The 14,746-nt window shown below is 54.6% G+C and overlaps 1 protein-coding gene across 1 annotated transcript; it reads right to left on the minus strand.

The window, feature by feature from the left end:
• Nucleotides 1–55: 55 nt before the first annotated feature.
• Nucleotides 56–9,911, minus strand: Atg9b (autophagy related 9B). The gene is given in 15 exon segments (XM_042677202.1): nt 56–743; nt 925–1,065; nt 1,133–1,259; nt 1,413–1,509; nt 1,656–1,789; nt 2,168–2,404; nt 2,876–3,055; nt 3,525–3,687; nt 3,801–4,555; nt 6,105–6,246; nt 8,388–8,549; nt 8,729–8,793; nt 9,190–9,233; nt 9,373–9,889; nt 9,891–9,911. Coding segments are annotated over 14 exon segments (2,772 nt in total). The 3' UTR covers nt 56–743; nt 925–937.
• Nucleotides 9,912–14,746: the final 4,835 nt, after the last annotated feature.

Consider the following 14,746-nt stretch of genomic DNA (forward strand, 5'->3'; position numbering starts at 1 on the left):
AGGAGGTGGTAATTCTTTGACAGCCAGTCCCACACAATTCCATGTGATCTAGCACTCCACAGACAGCCAATCACAGGCTGTTCTTGCTCTTGATTGAGAAAGCAGGTGCAGCCATCAGCTGCCAGGAGTGGGGCATGCCAGAAACTGCCATCATACAAGATGTGCAACACAGCCACAAGCAATCTTTACTGCTTATTTCACACAGGATGAGGAGCTCCACCCACTTCCTCAGACATCTCAGCAGTGCTAAAGTCCAAAAACATCAGCCTACTCTAGATTTTCCACTCACAAGTCACCCGCCCACCTCCCTCCAGGCCCATGGGAACCTGAAAGGGAGGCCAGCAGGAAGAACTTCCTGGTCTTTCAGATCAGGGTAACTCATGGCTTCCTTAATGCTGAATTTGGCCTCTCCCTGTGACCCGACCCGGCCTTCCACCAGCCTTGCACCTGGAGGATGATCAGGGACTTCTTCACAGGCAACTACTCCTGCCAGCCATTTGGAGCTGTGTCTCCTTGGCCCCTTTGTGTGGGGACCATCTCTAAGATTGGTTTCCCTGTCACACAGTCATCGCCTCTCCTCTTTCTCTCCTCACTGGGGCAAGTTCCTCATTGATCCCCAGGTCTTGCCCAACCAAAGCATCCTGGGCATGTTAACCTGTTGGCAGGGGAGCTCTAAGATGGCTCCATGTGTCCTTCCATGCCACCCATCCAATCAATTCCCTGCAGCTGGGGAAGTGAGAAACCTGGAAGAGGAAGAGGAGGAGGTTTGTATGCATGTTTGTTAAGCATCTTAGGAGACAGGTTGTAGAGATGACCGCCTTCACCTCCCCAAAATTTAACCAATGTTCTCGTTTTCCCCCCACCAGCCTAGCATCAAGTCAAGTTCCTACCCCTCCCTTCCCTTCCAAAGCAGGCAACACTGACCTGAAGTGTCCTCTCAATCCGTGCAGGGGACCTGGCCAGACTCTTTCTTGGTGTCTGTCGTCTCCTGAAACACCCTAGGGAACAGACTCGGGGCTCTCTGAGTTGCCCACTGCTGTCTGGGACTGGAGGCAGGACTGGAGCCTATGACAAAAATAATCAGCTGGGCAATGTTATGCTGTCCAACATCCTTGCCCTCTCCCTTCCTCACCATCACTGGACCAGGATGGCTTCTCATCGTCAGGTGAGGCTGGCTGTGAGGGGCTGGACCAGGGCCTGGAGGGAGAGGAGGTCGAAGCCTCCCCCCACACTTCTTGCTGCTGCTGCTGCTGATGAAGCTAGATGGAGGAAGAGAAGTAAGGGACTCCCTCCTGCCTAAGGAGAGCAGAAGCCACTGGATACTGCCTTGGACCCTAGCCCCAACCCCTCCTCTCCATTTCATTCACCTGCTTCTTCCTCACTGTTCTCTTTCGGACACCCCCTACACTCACCTGGTGTAGGTAGATGGCATGAAGACTCATTTCCGCAGAAGCCAGCTCTGGGAGCTGGGCCAGCTTCTGGCTTCCAGTGCCACCTGGGGACACACAGCTGGAACACAATACAACTGGTCAGGAGACACACCCCTTCCCCTGGGAGAGCCCGGCTACCAGTCTCCTTCCAAATTCCCTCCAGCTTGATCTGGGAGGAGGAATGCCGGCCCAGACTCCCTTGAAGCTCAGGCTTCCATCCCTTACCTGGAGTCCTGGCCCATGCGGGAAAGGGAGGCAAGGAGGCTGGCTGTGGCAGCAGCTGGACAGGGGGTTGTGGGGCTCAAGTCCCTTGGGGGCAGAAGGGGGTTCACCAAGAGGTTGGCCAGGAAGGCTTCCGGCTAGACAAAAGAGAGGAATCAGAAGAGGGGAGGAAAAGGGAGGAGGATCGAAGCAGCCTAGAGAAGGCAGGAGAAGCTGAGGTAAGGTGAGGGTGAAAGGCAGAGGGCTGGGTGCAGGTGGCTCACGCCAGTAATCCTAGCTGAGAGCTGAGGATCGTGGTTCAAAGCCAGCCCAGGCAAGGAAAGTCTGTGAGACTTTTAGCTCCTATTAATCACCAGAAAACCACTGGAAGAGGTGCTGTGGCTCAAGTGGTAGAGTATTTGCCATGAGCTGAAGAGCTGAGGGACTCAGGCCCGGAGTTCAAGCCCCATGACCAACCAAAACAAACAACAACAACAAAAGAAAGGCAAAAGGGTCATCCCAAGCCTGGCACTCACCAGAGGTGAGGTGCAGTTGCTGAGCACCCCTGGGGTTGGGGGGCTGCGAGCTGAGGTAGCACCCCAGGCAGCTGCATCTTGTTGTACCCGGCCCCGAATCTGCCCAAGAAACTTGGAGCTGTGGCCCGGGGGTCGCCACTGAGGATGTGCCAGGGAGAAGCGCATCAACGAGAGTTCTGTCTTTCCATCCTCAGCGCGTTGAGACAGTGAGGCCTCTGTTTGACCCTCGGAGAGCCACTGCAATCAAAGACAGTCCTTTTTGGTGCCAGGACACACCAAGCTTCATGGGATGGGTGGGACAGGAAATCCTGCCCCGTGTGCTAGATTAAGGGAAACTGGGACTTGCTCAGGACCACCCACTTACAGCAACGGGTACCCTCCATGCCTTGCTCCCCTTTGCAGACCCAGCTTCCCAAGAGCCCCACAGCCCCATCCACTGCCCTGTCCCCTTTATCAGCTTCTCTGGCAGTCTTTCCTTCCATTCACTGTGGTTTCTGTGCTGGGAACTCTGTAAAGCACTAAAGACCCGTATCTATGCCAATTCTCTCGGTAAGCGGGACACTGGCTGCTGCTACTGTTCTCACCTGTTGAGGAAGCTAAGGGACACAGAAAGCAAGTCACAGGTGGCAAGCCATGGAGTTGGGGTTGGAACACATTGGGTGAGACAAACGCCTCCTGAACCTTTCAGGAGCAGGGAAGGGCTCTTACCTGAGGATGGCCGTGGCGCTTCACATCCATGAGGGCGAAGGAACAAATGTCCCCAACGCCAGCCACGTCCACAGTGAAGTGGTGGAAAAAGTCGATAATCTCTAGGGCACGGGGGTGGAACCAGAAGAGCAGAAATAGTGGGGTGAGAAGTGGGGACAGCAGCTCCTCCAGGAGGGAGACCTGAGGAAGCGGGAGCGAGGCTGAGCAGAGATTATGGAGGGGTCCCCACTAGTGATCAGGGATGTCCCCTCCCCTGCCCAGAGCACTCAAAGGCAGGAAGCCCTAGCCTTTTTCTTTTGTGCCAGTACTGGGGCTTGAACTCTGGGACCTGGGCGCTGTCTCCTTAGCTTTTCCTGCTCGGGTTGATCCTCTACCACTTGAGTCAACATCTCCACTTCTAGCTTTTTGCTAACTAACTGGAGGTCAGAGTCTCTTGGTGATCCCCAGATTCCAGCCACCTGAGTAGCTTAGAGGCGGGAGTCTCTTGCCCCTAGCAGAAAGACTTACATCATCCAGTCTCTCCTTCGGTACCCTTGAGCCATGGCTTGTCTGGGACAGATTCCCCGCTGCCCGGGCCTCTCCCCAGATCCCGCTCTCCCGGCCTCCTCACCCCCTGCAGCCCCACTGCCCCCCCCCCCAGCCCCCTCACCGCTCGATACTGCAGCAACTGCGCCATCTGCCGGTAGGCGCTGGCCCTGCCGCCCGCGCCGGGCTGCTCGGGCTGCTCGGGGAGGTAGTGCATGTGCGCCAGGGCTGCCTGCAGCAGGAGCTGCGGGGGGCGCCCCTGGCCTTGCTCTTCAGGAATGAAAGACCTGCGGGGCGGGCGGGGGGTGAGGGGACAGCGGTTAGGGGGAGGGACACGCGGGAAGGCGAGGGCCGGCTCCGAGGAACGCCCCACCCACCGCCAGCACTTCCCGGCTCGCACCTGGCCACGGTGGCCACGACCCCCAGCGCGGTCATGGCGGTGAGCACGTGCTCCACGGCCAGCACGTCCTCGTCGTAGACGGTGAGCACGAGCAGCGCGGCGAAGAGCGCGCCCGCGAAGAAGACGAGCTGGCGGGCCAGCAGCGCGCGCAGGGGCGCGGCGGGCTCGGCGGCGCGCAGGAAGGCGGCGGCGGGCCGGTAGGCGCGCGCCAGGCGCGCACGCAGCTCGTGCGGCAGCTCGTTGAAGTGGCGCAGCTGCAGGCGCGCCAGGCGGGACCAGCGGCGCGCCCCGAGCGCCCCGGGCTCCCGCCGCAGCAGCTCCACGTGGCTGTAGAAGGCGTGCAGCACCTGCCAGGCCAGCACCAGCGGGCTCAGCGCCAGGTTCACGGCCGCCAGCAGCAGCACCGTGCGCCCCCAGCGCGCCGCCAGCGCGCCCCGCTGCTCGCGGCGCTTGTACTCCTCGGGCAGCTCCCAGCCCCCGCGGAAGAGCGAGAAGGGGCCGCGGAAGAGGAGCAGGTCGATGTTGAGCGCCAGGCCGCGGCTCAGGAAGCCCACGCTGCCTCCCCAGGGCAGCGAGCAGCGGGCCGGCAGCAGGCCCTTGTTGGCCAAGGCCACCTGGTAGTTGGTGTAGCGGAGGATGCGGTGGTGGACGTCCAGTTCGGTCAGGGGGCGCGGCTGCACGCACAGACCCCCGCTCCTCTGCAGCTCCAGGAGACGGGACTGCACCTCCGCCCAGGGCACGGAGCCCAGGTCCTCCTAAAGAGAGGTGTCGGTGAGCACCGCAGACCGGATTCCCCTCCGTGGAGATGCCACAGGCAGGCGGCCTACAAACCGCCACACCCTCGCCAAGGCCAGAGCCGCAGCCCTCATGGCCTCCTCCTCACCCACGGACGCCTGGCTTTCAGCCCTCCTCGAACCCTGGGGGCCAACAGGAGTCCTTTGGCTTTCATTTCCTTCTGGAGTGTTCTGCTCCTGACCCTGGCTGTCACTCATGTAGCCATTAATCATGCGCTTCCTGGTGACACCCCTCCCTTTAAACTCCAGGTGTCAGACCCTGCTTCTCAGCTCCTTCAAACTGGCTGTTGCGAGGCAGTAGAGGAGGCTGAGATCTGAGGAGTGTGGTTCGCGAAGCCAGCCCAGGCAAGGAAGTCCACGAGACTCTTATCCCCAATTAACCAGTTTAAAGCCAGAAGTGGAGTGTCAACCTTGAGCAATAGAAGCTAAAAGACAGCACTCAGGCTCTGAGTTCAAGCCCCAGTACAGGCACCATCAAAAAGGAAAAGAAAAGCAGAGATCACACTGGCACTCTTCGATCCATCTCTGTCCACTGCCGGGCTGAGGAGTGCCTTTAACCAAAAACTTCCATTCAGAGCAAGAAACAGCAAGCACAAACAGAAGAGGGGCAGCATAAAAACCAGGCTCCCTTCCAGGAAGGCATACAAGCATTGCTCTTCCCTACTTCCTGTCCTGAGAACAACAAAATGCCCCTCATCTGACCTTCCAAACCCAACCAGAATGCCCTCTGCTCTAGAAAGTCAGGTGACAGCCCTTCCTCCAAGCACCCATTGTTTTTACACCATGGGCATATGACTATAAGTCATCTTGTATGACCCATATCAATAAAGGAGGTTAGTCTGGTGGCTCACACCTGTAATCCTGCCTACTCAGGAGGCTGAGATCTGAGGATTGCAGTTTAAAGCTAGCCCAGGCAAGAAAGTTCTCTGAACTACCAAAAAGGCAGAAGTAGAGCTATGGTAGACTGCTAACAATTAACAAAAAGATGCTCAAGGACAGTGCCCAGGCCCTGAACTCAAACCCCAGGACCAGCACTAACTAACTATACATAAATAAAGGAGAGCTGGAAATGTGGATTATTGATAGAGATTATTGATAGCCTGCATGAAGCCATGGGTTCAATTCCTCAGTATCGCATAAACAGAAAAAGGCAGAAATGGTGCTGTGGCTCAAGTGGTAGCCTTGAGCAAAAGCAGCTCAGGGACAGTGCCCAGGCCCCGAGTTCAAGCCCCAGGACTGGCAAAAAAAAAAAAAAAAATGAAGTGGAGCCTGTGGCCCAAAGTGGTAGAGCTGGGCTTCTGCAAATTACCCCAGGGGCAGTGCCCAGACCCTGAGTTTAAGCCCCACAACCAGCAATAAATAAACAATAAGGGTACCTGCCTCCTGACATTACTCTGGTCCAGGGCGCATTCCTAAAGGCCTCATTCCCCAGCTGGTCCTTCGTCTGTGTGCTGCCCCCTCCACCTCTCCTCTACCCACCCTTCCCTGTAGAGGCGCCTGCTCTGCTCACCGGAGGGATGTGCAAGGCTTCCCTGTAGAACACTTGGATGTCCCAGTAGCTGAAGAGGTTGCAGACTGAGCGAAGCAGCTGGAACAGCCAAAAGCCAGCAGCCAGGACCAAGAGGAAGACCAGCAGAGGACTGTCATGGATCCTGTATGGGGTTGGACAGGTCTTGGTGTAGAAAAGTGGAAAGCCCACAGAGATGGATACTGGGAGGAGTTTAAAAGACCAACAGTTCTCCAGGTGAAGTCCAAGTAAAGATCCCCCAAAAGGCCTTCACAGATGACTGCAAAGTTAATACTTTTTTGTATGGGGGTCGTGGGGCTTGAACTCAGAGCCTGGGTGTTGTCCCTGAGCTTTTTTTGCTCGACCACTTTAAGCCACAACTCCACTTCTGGTTTTATGATAGTTAATTGGAGATTAGAGTCTCATGGACTTCCTCATGGGCTGGCTTTGAACTGTGATCCTCAAATCTCAGCCTCCTGAGTAACTACGCTTACGGGATGAGCCACCAGTTCCAGCTAAGACATGTGCTTTCATAGACCTTAATGTTGACCTCGGCGGTGTGCACTAGTGACTCACACCTGTAATTCTAGTTACTCAGGAGGCTGAGATCTGAGATCAGAGTCAATGCCAGCCTGGGCAGGAAAGTCCATGAGATTCTTAGCTCCAGTTAGGCACACAAAAAAGCCAGGAGGCCGGGCACCAGTGGCTCACGCCTGTAATCCTAGCTACTCAGGAGGCTGAGATCTGAGGATTGTGGTTCAAAGCCAGCAGGGGAAGGAACATCTGTGAGACTCTTATCTCCAGTAAACCACTAGAAAACTGGCGCTGTGGCTCAAGCGGTAGAGCACTCACCTTGAGCTGAAGAGCACAGGGACAGCGCCCAGGCCCAGAGTTCAAGCCCCACGACTGACCAAAAAAAGAAAGAAAGAAAGAAAGAAAAAAGACAGGAGCTGCCAGGTGCTGGTGGCTTACGCCTGTATTTTTTTTTTTGGTGGTGGTGGGGAGGTCCGGTCATGGGGCCTGAACTCTAGGCCCCGGTGCTGTCCCTCAGCTCTTCAGCTGAAGGCTAGCACTCTACCACTTGAGCCTGAGCCACAGCGCCACTTCCGGCTTTTTTCTTTTCGCTTATGTGGTGCTGAGGAATCAAACCCAGGGCCTCAGGCATGCAAGGCAAGCGCTCTACCACTGAGCCACCTTCCCAGCCCCATGCCTGTAATTCTAACTACTCAGAAGGCTGAGATCTGAGAATTGTATTTTGAAGCCAGCCGGGGTTTTTTTTTGGAGTCCAGTCGTGGGGCCTGAACTCTGGGCATGGGCGCTGTCCCTCAGCTCTTCAGCTCAAGGCTAGTGCCCTACCACTTGAGCCACGGTGCCACTTCCGGCTTTTTTCTTTTTGCTTATGTGGTGCTGAGGAATCGAACCCAGGGCCTCAGGCATGCAAGGCAAGCCCTCTACCACTGAGCCAACTTCCCAGCCCAGTCTGTGAGACTCTTATGTCCACTTAATCACAGAAAAGTCTGGAGGTGGTGCTGTGGCTCAAGTGGTAGAGTGCTATAGCCTTGAACAAAAAAAAAAAAAGGAGCCCAGGGACAGCACCCAGGCCTAGAGTTCAAGCCCCAGAACAAGGGGGGAAGCCATAAGTGGAGCCATAAGTGGCTCAAGTAATAGAGTGCCAGCCAGCCTTGAGTGAAAAAGCCAAGGAGTACCCAGGTCCTGAGTACCCGCTCCAGTACCAGCACACACACAAACGAAACTAAAATGAAGTAACACTGACCTCAGGGCTGGGGATGTGGCTCAGTGGTACAACTGCGAAGAATACCAGAGGCTCTAGGTTTGGTCCTCATCACAAAAATAATCAAAGATGTCCTCACCTTTAATTTTTCACCAAGTAAATAAAAATAAACATGACTCCTAAACAAAGGCTCTTCACCAGTCTCCGTCACTCAGTGTACTTTAAAATTCACTTTAAGACTTGAAAGCAAGCCAGGTGCTAGTGGCTCACGCCTGTAATCCTAGCTACTCAGTTTGAGATCTGAGGATCATGGTTCAAAGCCAGCATGGGCAGGGAAGTCCATGAGACTCTTAGCTCCAATAAACCACTCAGAAAACTGGAAGTGGAGCTGAGTGGCTCAAGTGGTAGAGCGCTAGCCTTGAGCTGAAGAGCTGAGGGACAGTGCCCAGGCCCAGAGTTCAAGCCCCAAAAGATAGTGAGAGCTGATCTAGCCAAAGGGCAGCCACCCCCTCCCCCCCCCCCCCCCCCGCAACATGAATCCCAACCTCACTCACCTCTCGGCACACTGGGCTGAGGGCAGGATGGCATCTGACAGGGTCACCTTGTTATGGAATGGTCCAGATCTTGTCCGGTTATTTGGTTGGTTGGCAAAGAGAACATCGTAATCCACACAGCGAAGGAGGAAGGTGGTGAAGGTGACAATGAAAATGAATTGTCTGTGGTGGGAAGTGGCAGAGATTAGCTCGAGAATGAAATGGATCTCCCGCCCTGGTTCCCAGTCAAGCCTAGGGCGGTCCCCCTCTCTCCCCCGGAGCCCTGGGCTCGGGATGGACTAGAAGCAGCAGGCTTCACTACGGAGGGAAGCAAGGGGACAGAACTTGGATCAGTGTCTCACCCCAGCTGGAAGATGTCCTCCAGCAGGATGCAGACAAAGCCGTTCCGCTGGTGGTAGCTGTAGATGTGCCAAGCATGTCAAGAAATAAGCCAAAGACACAATGGGCCTTTCCCAAGATGCCTTGTGGAAGTTCACCTCCTGACCCACGGTACCCTCACAGAGTCTGCTAAGAATGTGCCAGATCCAAATGGGTCCCTCCTGAGCTACTACTCAGGAGGCTGAGATCAGGATTGCAGTTCGAAGCTAGTCCACACAGGAAAGTCCATGAGACTCTTATCTTCCCTAAACCCCCAAAAAGCTGGAAGTGGCGCTGTGGCTTAAATGGTAGGGCACTAGCCTTGAGCAAAAGAAGCTCAGGGACAGCACCTAGGCCGTGAGTTCAAGCCCCAGGCCTAGCACACACAAAGTGGGGGCGGGGGCTCCTCCCATGCCACCCCTGGCAAGCTGAGCACAAAGGATATCTTGGTGAAGAAGCTATCCAGGTTCTGGATGTGATGCCAGGAGCCTGGGCACAAAGGAAGCGCGTCAGCTCCGGGGTGGCTACCTGAGCCACCAGGCTTCCATCCCAGAGGCCCAGCGTGGGCTGAGCCCGCGTTCCCCCCCATCCCCAGGCTCCCACCCACCCCAGTCCCAGCCCCACTCACCCCGGAGCCCTTCGGGCACGTGCAGCAGCGGTTGCTGCTCCTCCCCGTGGAGGGGTGAATCTTGGGACCCCTCGGGGTCACAGTCCTCCAGTCGTTCATACTCCTGCTCAGGGATGAGAGGACCTATCCGCAGCCCAGGAGGGTCCTGGTGGCACCGACGGGAGGGAGGGGGGGTGCCCGAGGGTAGGGATGGGGTACAGTGGGATCCCCAAGATGGGGAGGCAGAGATGGGTGTCATTTGGGGCTGAGGTGAGGGAGTGGCGGCCACAGGGAGGGCATTTTGTCGAGGCTGAGAAGCCTCGGTCCCCTGCAGTGCCAGGCACGGGGAGCCCACAGAAGGAGAGTTCCGCGTGGAAGGGGAGCTTCTTGTAGTGCGAGGAGACAGAGAGAAGACAGAGATCCGCCCTCCCCCAGGTCCCCTACAGGGAGGAGCAGGCAGCGGCAGCGGCATGGGGAGCAGGGGCACGGAGCTGGGCCCCACGTCCCCCCACCTCCCCAGCCGCCCCCTGCTGCCCCCCCCACCCCCTGCGGCTCACCATCGAGTTGTGACTTCTCCTGAGAAGCTGAAGACTCCCGGGCTGTCGCGGTATCTACGGAGGTTGGTGGAGCTAAGTGAGGACTTCAACAAAGACAGGGATGACAACAACAACACAACCCGAGGTGACTCAGGCTGGGCTAGGCCTCCGGCGTCCCAGCTCGCGGTCACCTGTGATCACTCACCCTCCCTACAACCCGGGGCCAATCCTCTCCCGGCACAGCCTCCTCCACGCCCAGCAGGGACAGAGGATTGGGAGGCCACCACTGAAGATTTTATTGGGATAAGAAGATACACCTATTATCTCCACCTTCAAACTGAACCAGGACTCCTAACAAAATGAAAGCCACCTTGGCCTAAGTAAAACAAAGGAAACAACAACAACAAAAGTAGTATCTTATCACTGTCTTAAGTGTCTTCAGCCTGGTGCTGCCTGAGGTTTACGCCTGTAATCCTAGCTACTCAAGAAGCTGAGATCTGAGGATCACAGTTTGAGGCTAGTCCGGGGAAAGTAAGTTCCCGAAGACTCTGATCTTCAATAACTACTCAGAAAAAAGCCAGAAGTAGCACAGTGGATTAAGTAGTAGGACACTAACCTTGAGCAAAAGAAGTTCAGGGACAGCCCTTAGGCCCTGAATTCACACCATTCAATAAATGGCTCACTGTTTGGTTCACCTAAACACACTGGAAAGGGAAGTAGGGAGACTGGCTTGGCAGCCAGGTGGAGAAACCAAGGAAAGGAAGAAGTGAGGGAAGAAAAGCCTGCCTACTGCTTGAGATAATTTGAGAAAGGTGAAGTTGAACAGTAAGGTTCCGTGGAAGTTCCTTCTCTTAAAATATGGGTGCCTTCTCCTCCAAGTCCTGATTGGCTTTCTGGGGCCCCTGAGAAGCAGCAAAGCAGGAGTGGCAGAGGGGGACAGCCACAGACCCAGGAGTTGGAAGGATGGGCTGAGTTGAACTTCTTGTTGTCACCAAGATGGGGGCCCAGGTGGCTGGTCTGATGGCTTGCCCAACACCATTCCTAAGGCCCTGAGTCACCTGGTGCCCTACTGAAGCCGGATCTGAGGTGCAGCCAGCAGGTGTCAGAGGACCTCAGGGCTGGAGACTGAGGACTGACACAGGATGGACATAGGGCCAGTAACCAAGAAACAGAGAGGAAAACTGTGCTTTCTACATGGTTTCCTGGAGGAATGTGAAGGCGACTGTGGAATTGCCCCACAATTCATGTCCACGCTGCCTCTTTTCTCCTCGGTGCACCCTTTCTGGGAAAGAAATTGCCACTGCAGCTCTGGGCTTTCAGGCATTATGGTGGCCCAGCAGAACTATGAGAATCCTTATAACAGGTTGCAAAAAGGAATGCCATGTTGTAGAGGATGAGGGCAAGCCGGGGAGGGGGAGCCGGAAGGTTCTCATGATGAGACTTCTGACTGGGCCCTCTCACCTCACCCACCTGAGAGCAATTACTCAGCACCACTGACAGGGAAAGAATTACGATGACAGAAGGGGTGAATGACCAAGATCTTGTGATCTGACTTGTTGACTACTTAAAGAAAATAATGATGAAGGAACAGGAGGGAGAAGAAGAGGAGGAAGTAGTCAAGATGCGCATGGGAAAAGGAGTCCATAGTCAAACTGTAAGGTCCACCCTGGGAAGACGGGGCAGACAACTCCTCCTCTTGGTTAAGTTTCCGCCCAGTACCTGCATCACCTAGGTAAATGGCACACTTGGAGGCAGTCACCTCCCTCCCTCCCCCCGCCCCCGCCCCCGCCCCGTCACATCCAAATCCTGTGTGGCCACACTTTCTCCCACTCCTGGCCTCTATAAATCGTGGCCCAGCTGTGGTTCGACCCTTTTTTGTCCCTGCTGCATGGGCTTCCAACTTGGCCAGAGGTGAGCTACAGCTGGAAAATAAACCTTTGCCTGGCCTGAATACCACCTGCTGCTCTCTCTTTCCTCGGCTGCCGATTAATTTACATAACACAAACTAGAACCCTTCTCTAAACTCTTTAGGCTAATCTCAGCCTAATTCCCATTCACTATCCAACTCAGGCCTAAACTAACTCTCCCACTTTTCTCTTACAGACAATGGAGGATTAGGGAACTAGATGAACAAAGGAAAGCCACCCCAGCCCAGAAGTTAGCCCTGAGGAGGAGGAAGATAATGTAAACAAATAATTACACAGAAGAATAAACTCTAAACTCTAACTAGCTGGGCAGATAAGTAAATTTGAGCAAGAATGAGGAAATGCCTTGGGCTGCAAGATTCCATTTCCTAAAACCCTAAATGGCTCACGCCTGTAATCCAGACTACTAAAGAGGCTGAGATTTGAGGATTGCAGTTTGAAGTAAACCTGGGCAAGAAAGTCTGAGAGACTTTTTTTTTTTTTGTCGGTCATTGGGTTTGAACTCCAGCCTGGGCACTGTCCCTCAGCTCTTCAGCCCAAGGCTAGCGCTCTACCACTTGACCCACAGTGCTACTTCTGGTTTTTTGGTGGTTATTGGAGATAAGAATCTCACAGTCTTTCCTGCTGGCTTTGAACCTCGATCCTCAAATCTCAGCCTCCTGAATAGCTAGGATGACAGGCGTGAGCCACCAGCACCCAGCTTGTGAGACTTGTCAGTTAACCACCAGCAAACTGGAAGTGGCTCAAAGTGGTGGAGTGCTAGCCTTTAGAGAAAAAGCTTAGGAACAGCACTCTGGTCCTGAGTTCAAGCCCCACAACCAACCCCCCCAAAAAAGTAAGATGATCTGTGCCCTCCTGAAGTCCTCATATCAAGGTCTCTCTTGAGCCATGAGGGCATAAGGCTGCTATACAATCTTCTATGCTTGGCCCTAAACTGAACAGGGCAGAGGAGTAAATGCATAGAGACATCTGCCCTCAACTTTTTAAAAGCATAGGTGGGGATGGCCTGTGTTTAAAAAAAACATTTGCCTAACATGCCTGAGGTCCTGAGTTTAAAAAAAGAGTAGGGGGGGCTGGGAAGGTGGCTCAGTGGTAAAGCGCTTGCCTTGCATGCCAGAGGCCCTGGGTTCGATTCCTCAGCACCACATAAGCAAAAAAAAAAGAAAAAAGCCGGAAGTGGCACTGTGGCTCAAGTAGTAGGGTGCTAGCCTTGAGCTGAAGAGCTGAGGGACAGCGCCCAGGCCCAGAGTTCAGGCCCCACGACTGGACCCAAAAAAAAAAAAAAAAAAGAGTAGGGCTGGGGATGTGGCTTAATGGTAGTGCTTGCCTAGCATGCATGAAGCCCTGGGTTCAATTCCTCAGTACCATATACACAGAAAAAGCCAGAAGTGAAGCTCTGGCTCAAGTGGTAGAATGCTATTGAGCAAAAGAAGCTCAGGGACAGTGCAGAGGCCCTGAGTTCAAACCCCAGGATTTGCAAAAAAAAAAAAAAAAGTGTAGAGTGAGACACTGGCAGCTCACACCTGTAATCCTAGCTACTCAGAAGGCTAAGTGCTGAGGATCACAATTTGAAGCCAGCCTAGGCAGGAAAGTCCCTGAGATTCTTATCTCCAATTAACCACCAAAAAGCTGGAAGTGGAGCTATGGCTCAAGTAGCAAAAAAAGCTAAGGCACAGCACCCAGGAACCTCACTCTATTGGATAATAAAACCTCAAGCACCAACAACTTCCTATCTCACACCTCCAGGTGTAATTTTGCTTTGCTAATTACTCTTTTACTGTACCAGGGATCGTGTCCAAATCTTAGACACTGAAACCAAAGAACTGAGGGACACATAAAACATCCCAGCAACCCCTAACTGTTGCTTTTTTTTTGGGGGGGGGGAGTGGTTAGACAAGTCTGACAGACAGGTTAAGGGAGTCCTATCAGAGATAGATCTGAGGTTGCACCTTGAGAAATTTCAGCCTTTCTGTTCTGAAAAATTCAGTAATAGGAAGCCGGGCATCGGTGGCTCAGGCCTGAAATCCTAGCTACTCAGGAGATTGAGATCTGAGGATCGCAGTTAAAGGCAGCCGGGACAGGCACATCCCCGGAGACTCTCATCTCCAATAAACTACCAGAAAACCGGAAGTGGCGCATAAACTACCAGAAAACCGGAAGTGGCGCCGTGGCTCCAGTGGTAGAGCGCTCGCCTTGAGCTGAAGAGCTGAGGGACAGCGCCCAGGCCCAGAGTTCAAGCCCCACGACTGACAAAGAAAAAATTCATTAGGGAATCCAGATTAGAACGACCAGAGGGTTCCACACACACAGCCCGCCCCCGGAGTTCTGTCAGGCCGGAAGGGGAAGTGCTGGTAAATCACACGCTTTATGCTTTGGTTTGGTTTTGTGGATGTTCCCAGGCCCTGTGGGGTGTGGCGCCAGTCCTGCGGTTTGAACTCGGGGCCTGGGCGTTGTCCCTGGACTTTTTATAATTCAAGGTTGGAGCTCTGTCACTTGAGCCACAGCTCCACTTCCAGACGTTCGAGGTTAACTGGGGATGAGTGTCGAGGACTTCCCTGTCCAGGCAGGCTTCGAACCACGATCCTCGGCGCTCATCTCCCGAGGAGCTAAGATTGCAGGTGTGAGGCCGGGGCGCCCGGCTCCTCGGTGGATTTTTGCTCTACACCCTCGGGGGAGCCCCGTACACCTAGTGGGCGTGAGGAACATCAGGAAAACAGCCCGAGGTCAACAGCTGACGCGTCCCCGCGGCCCAGCCGAGTAGGAGTGCGAGCTGGGCACACCCGCCGAACGTCACTGAGCCGCTTCCTGCTCGGCCCCGCCCACAGGCCGGGGCGGGGAGAGGCGGAAATTCCCTCCAATCACAGTGCAGGAAGAAGGGGCCGGGTGGACAGCGTTTTCTCCAACCACCGCCTGCCATGAGATTGATGTGTCTTT

This window comes from Dipodomys spectabilis, unplaced genomic scaffold (assembly GCF_019054845.1).
Source record: "Dipodomys spectabilis isolate Male_0828 unplaced genomic scaffold, ASM1905484v1 ptg000034l, whole genome shotgun sequence".
Taxonomy (NCBI): domain Eukaryota; kingdom Metazoa; phylum Chordata; class Mammalia; order Rodentia; family Heteromyidae; genus Dipodomys; species Dipodomys spectabilis.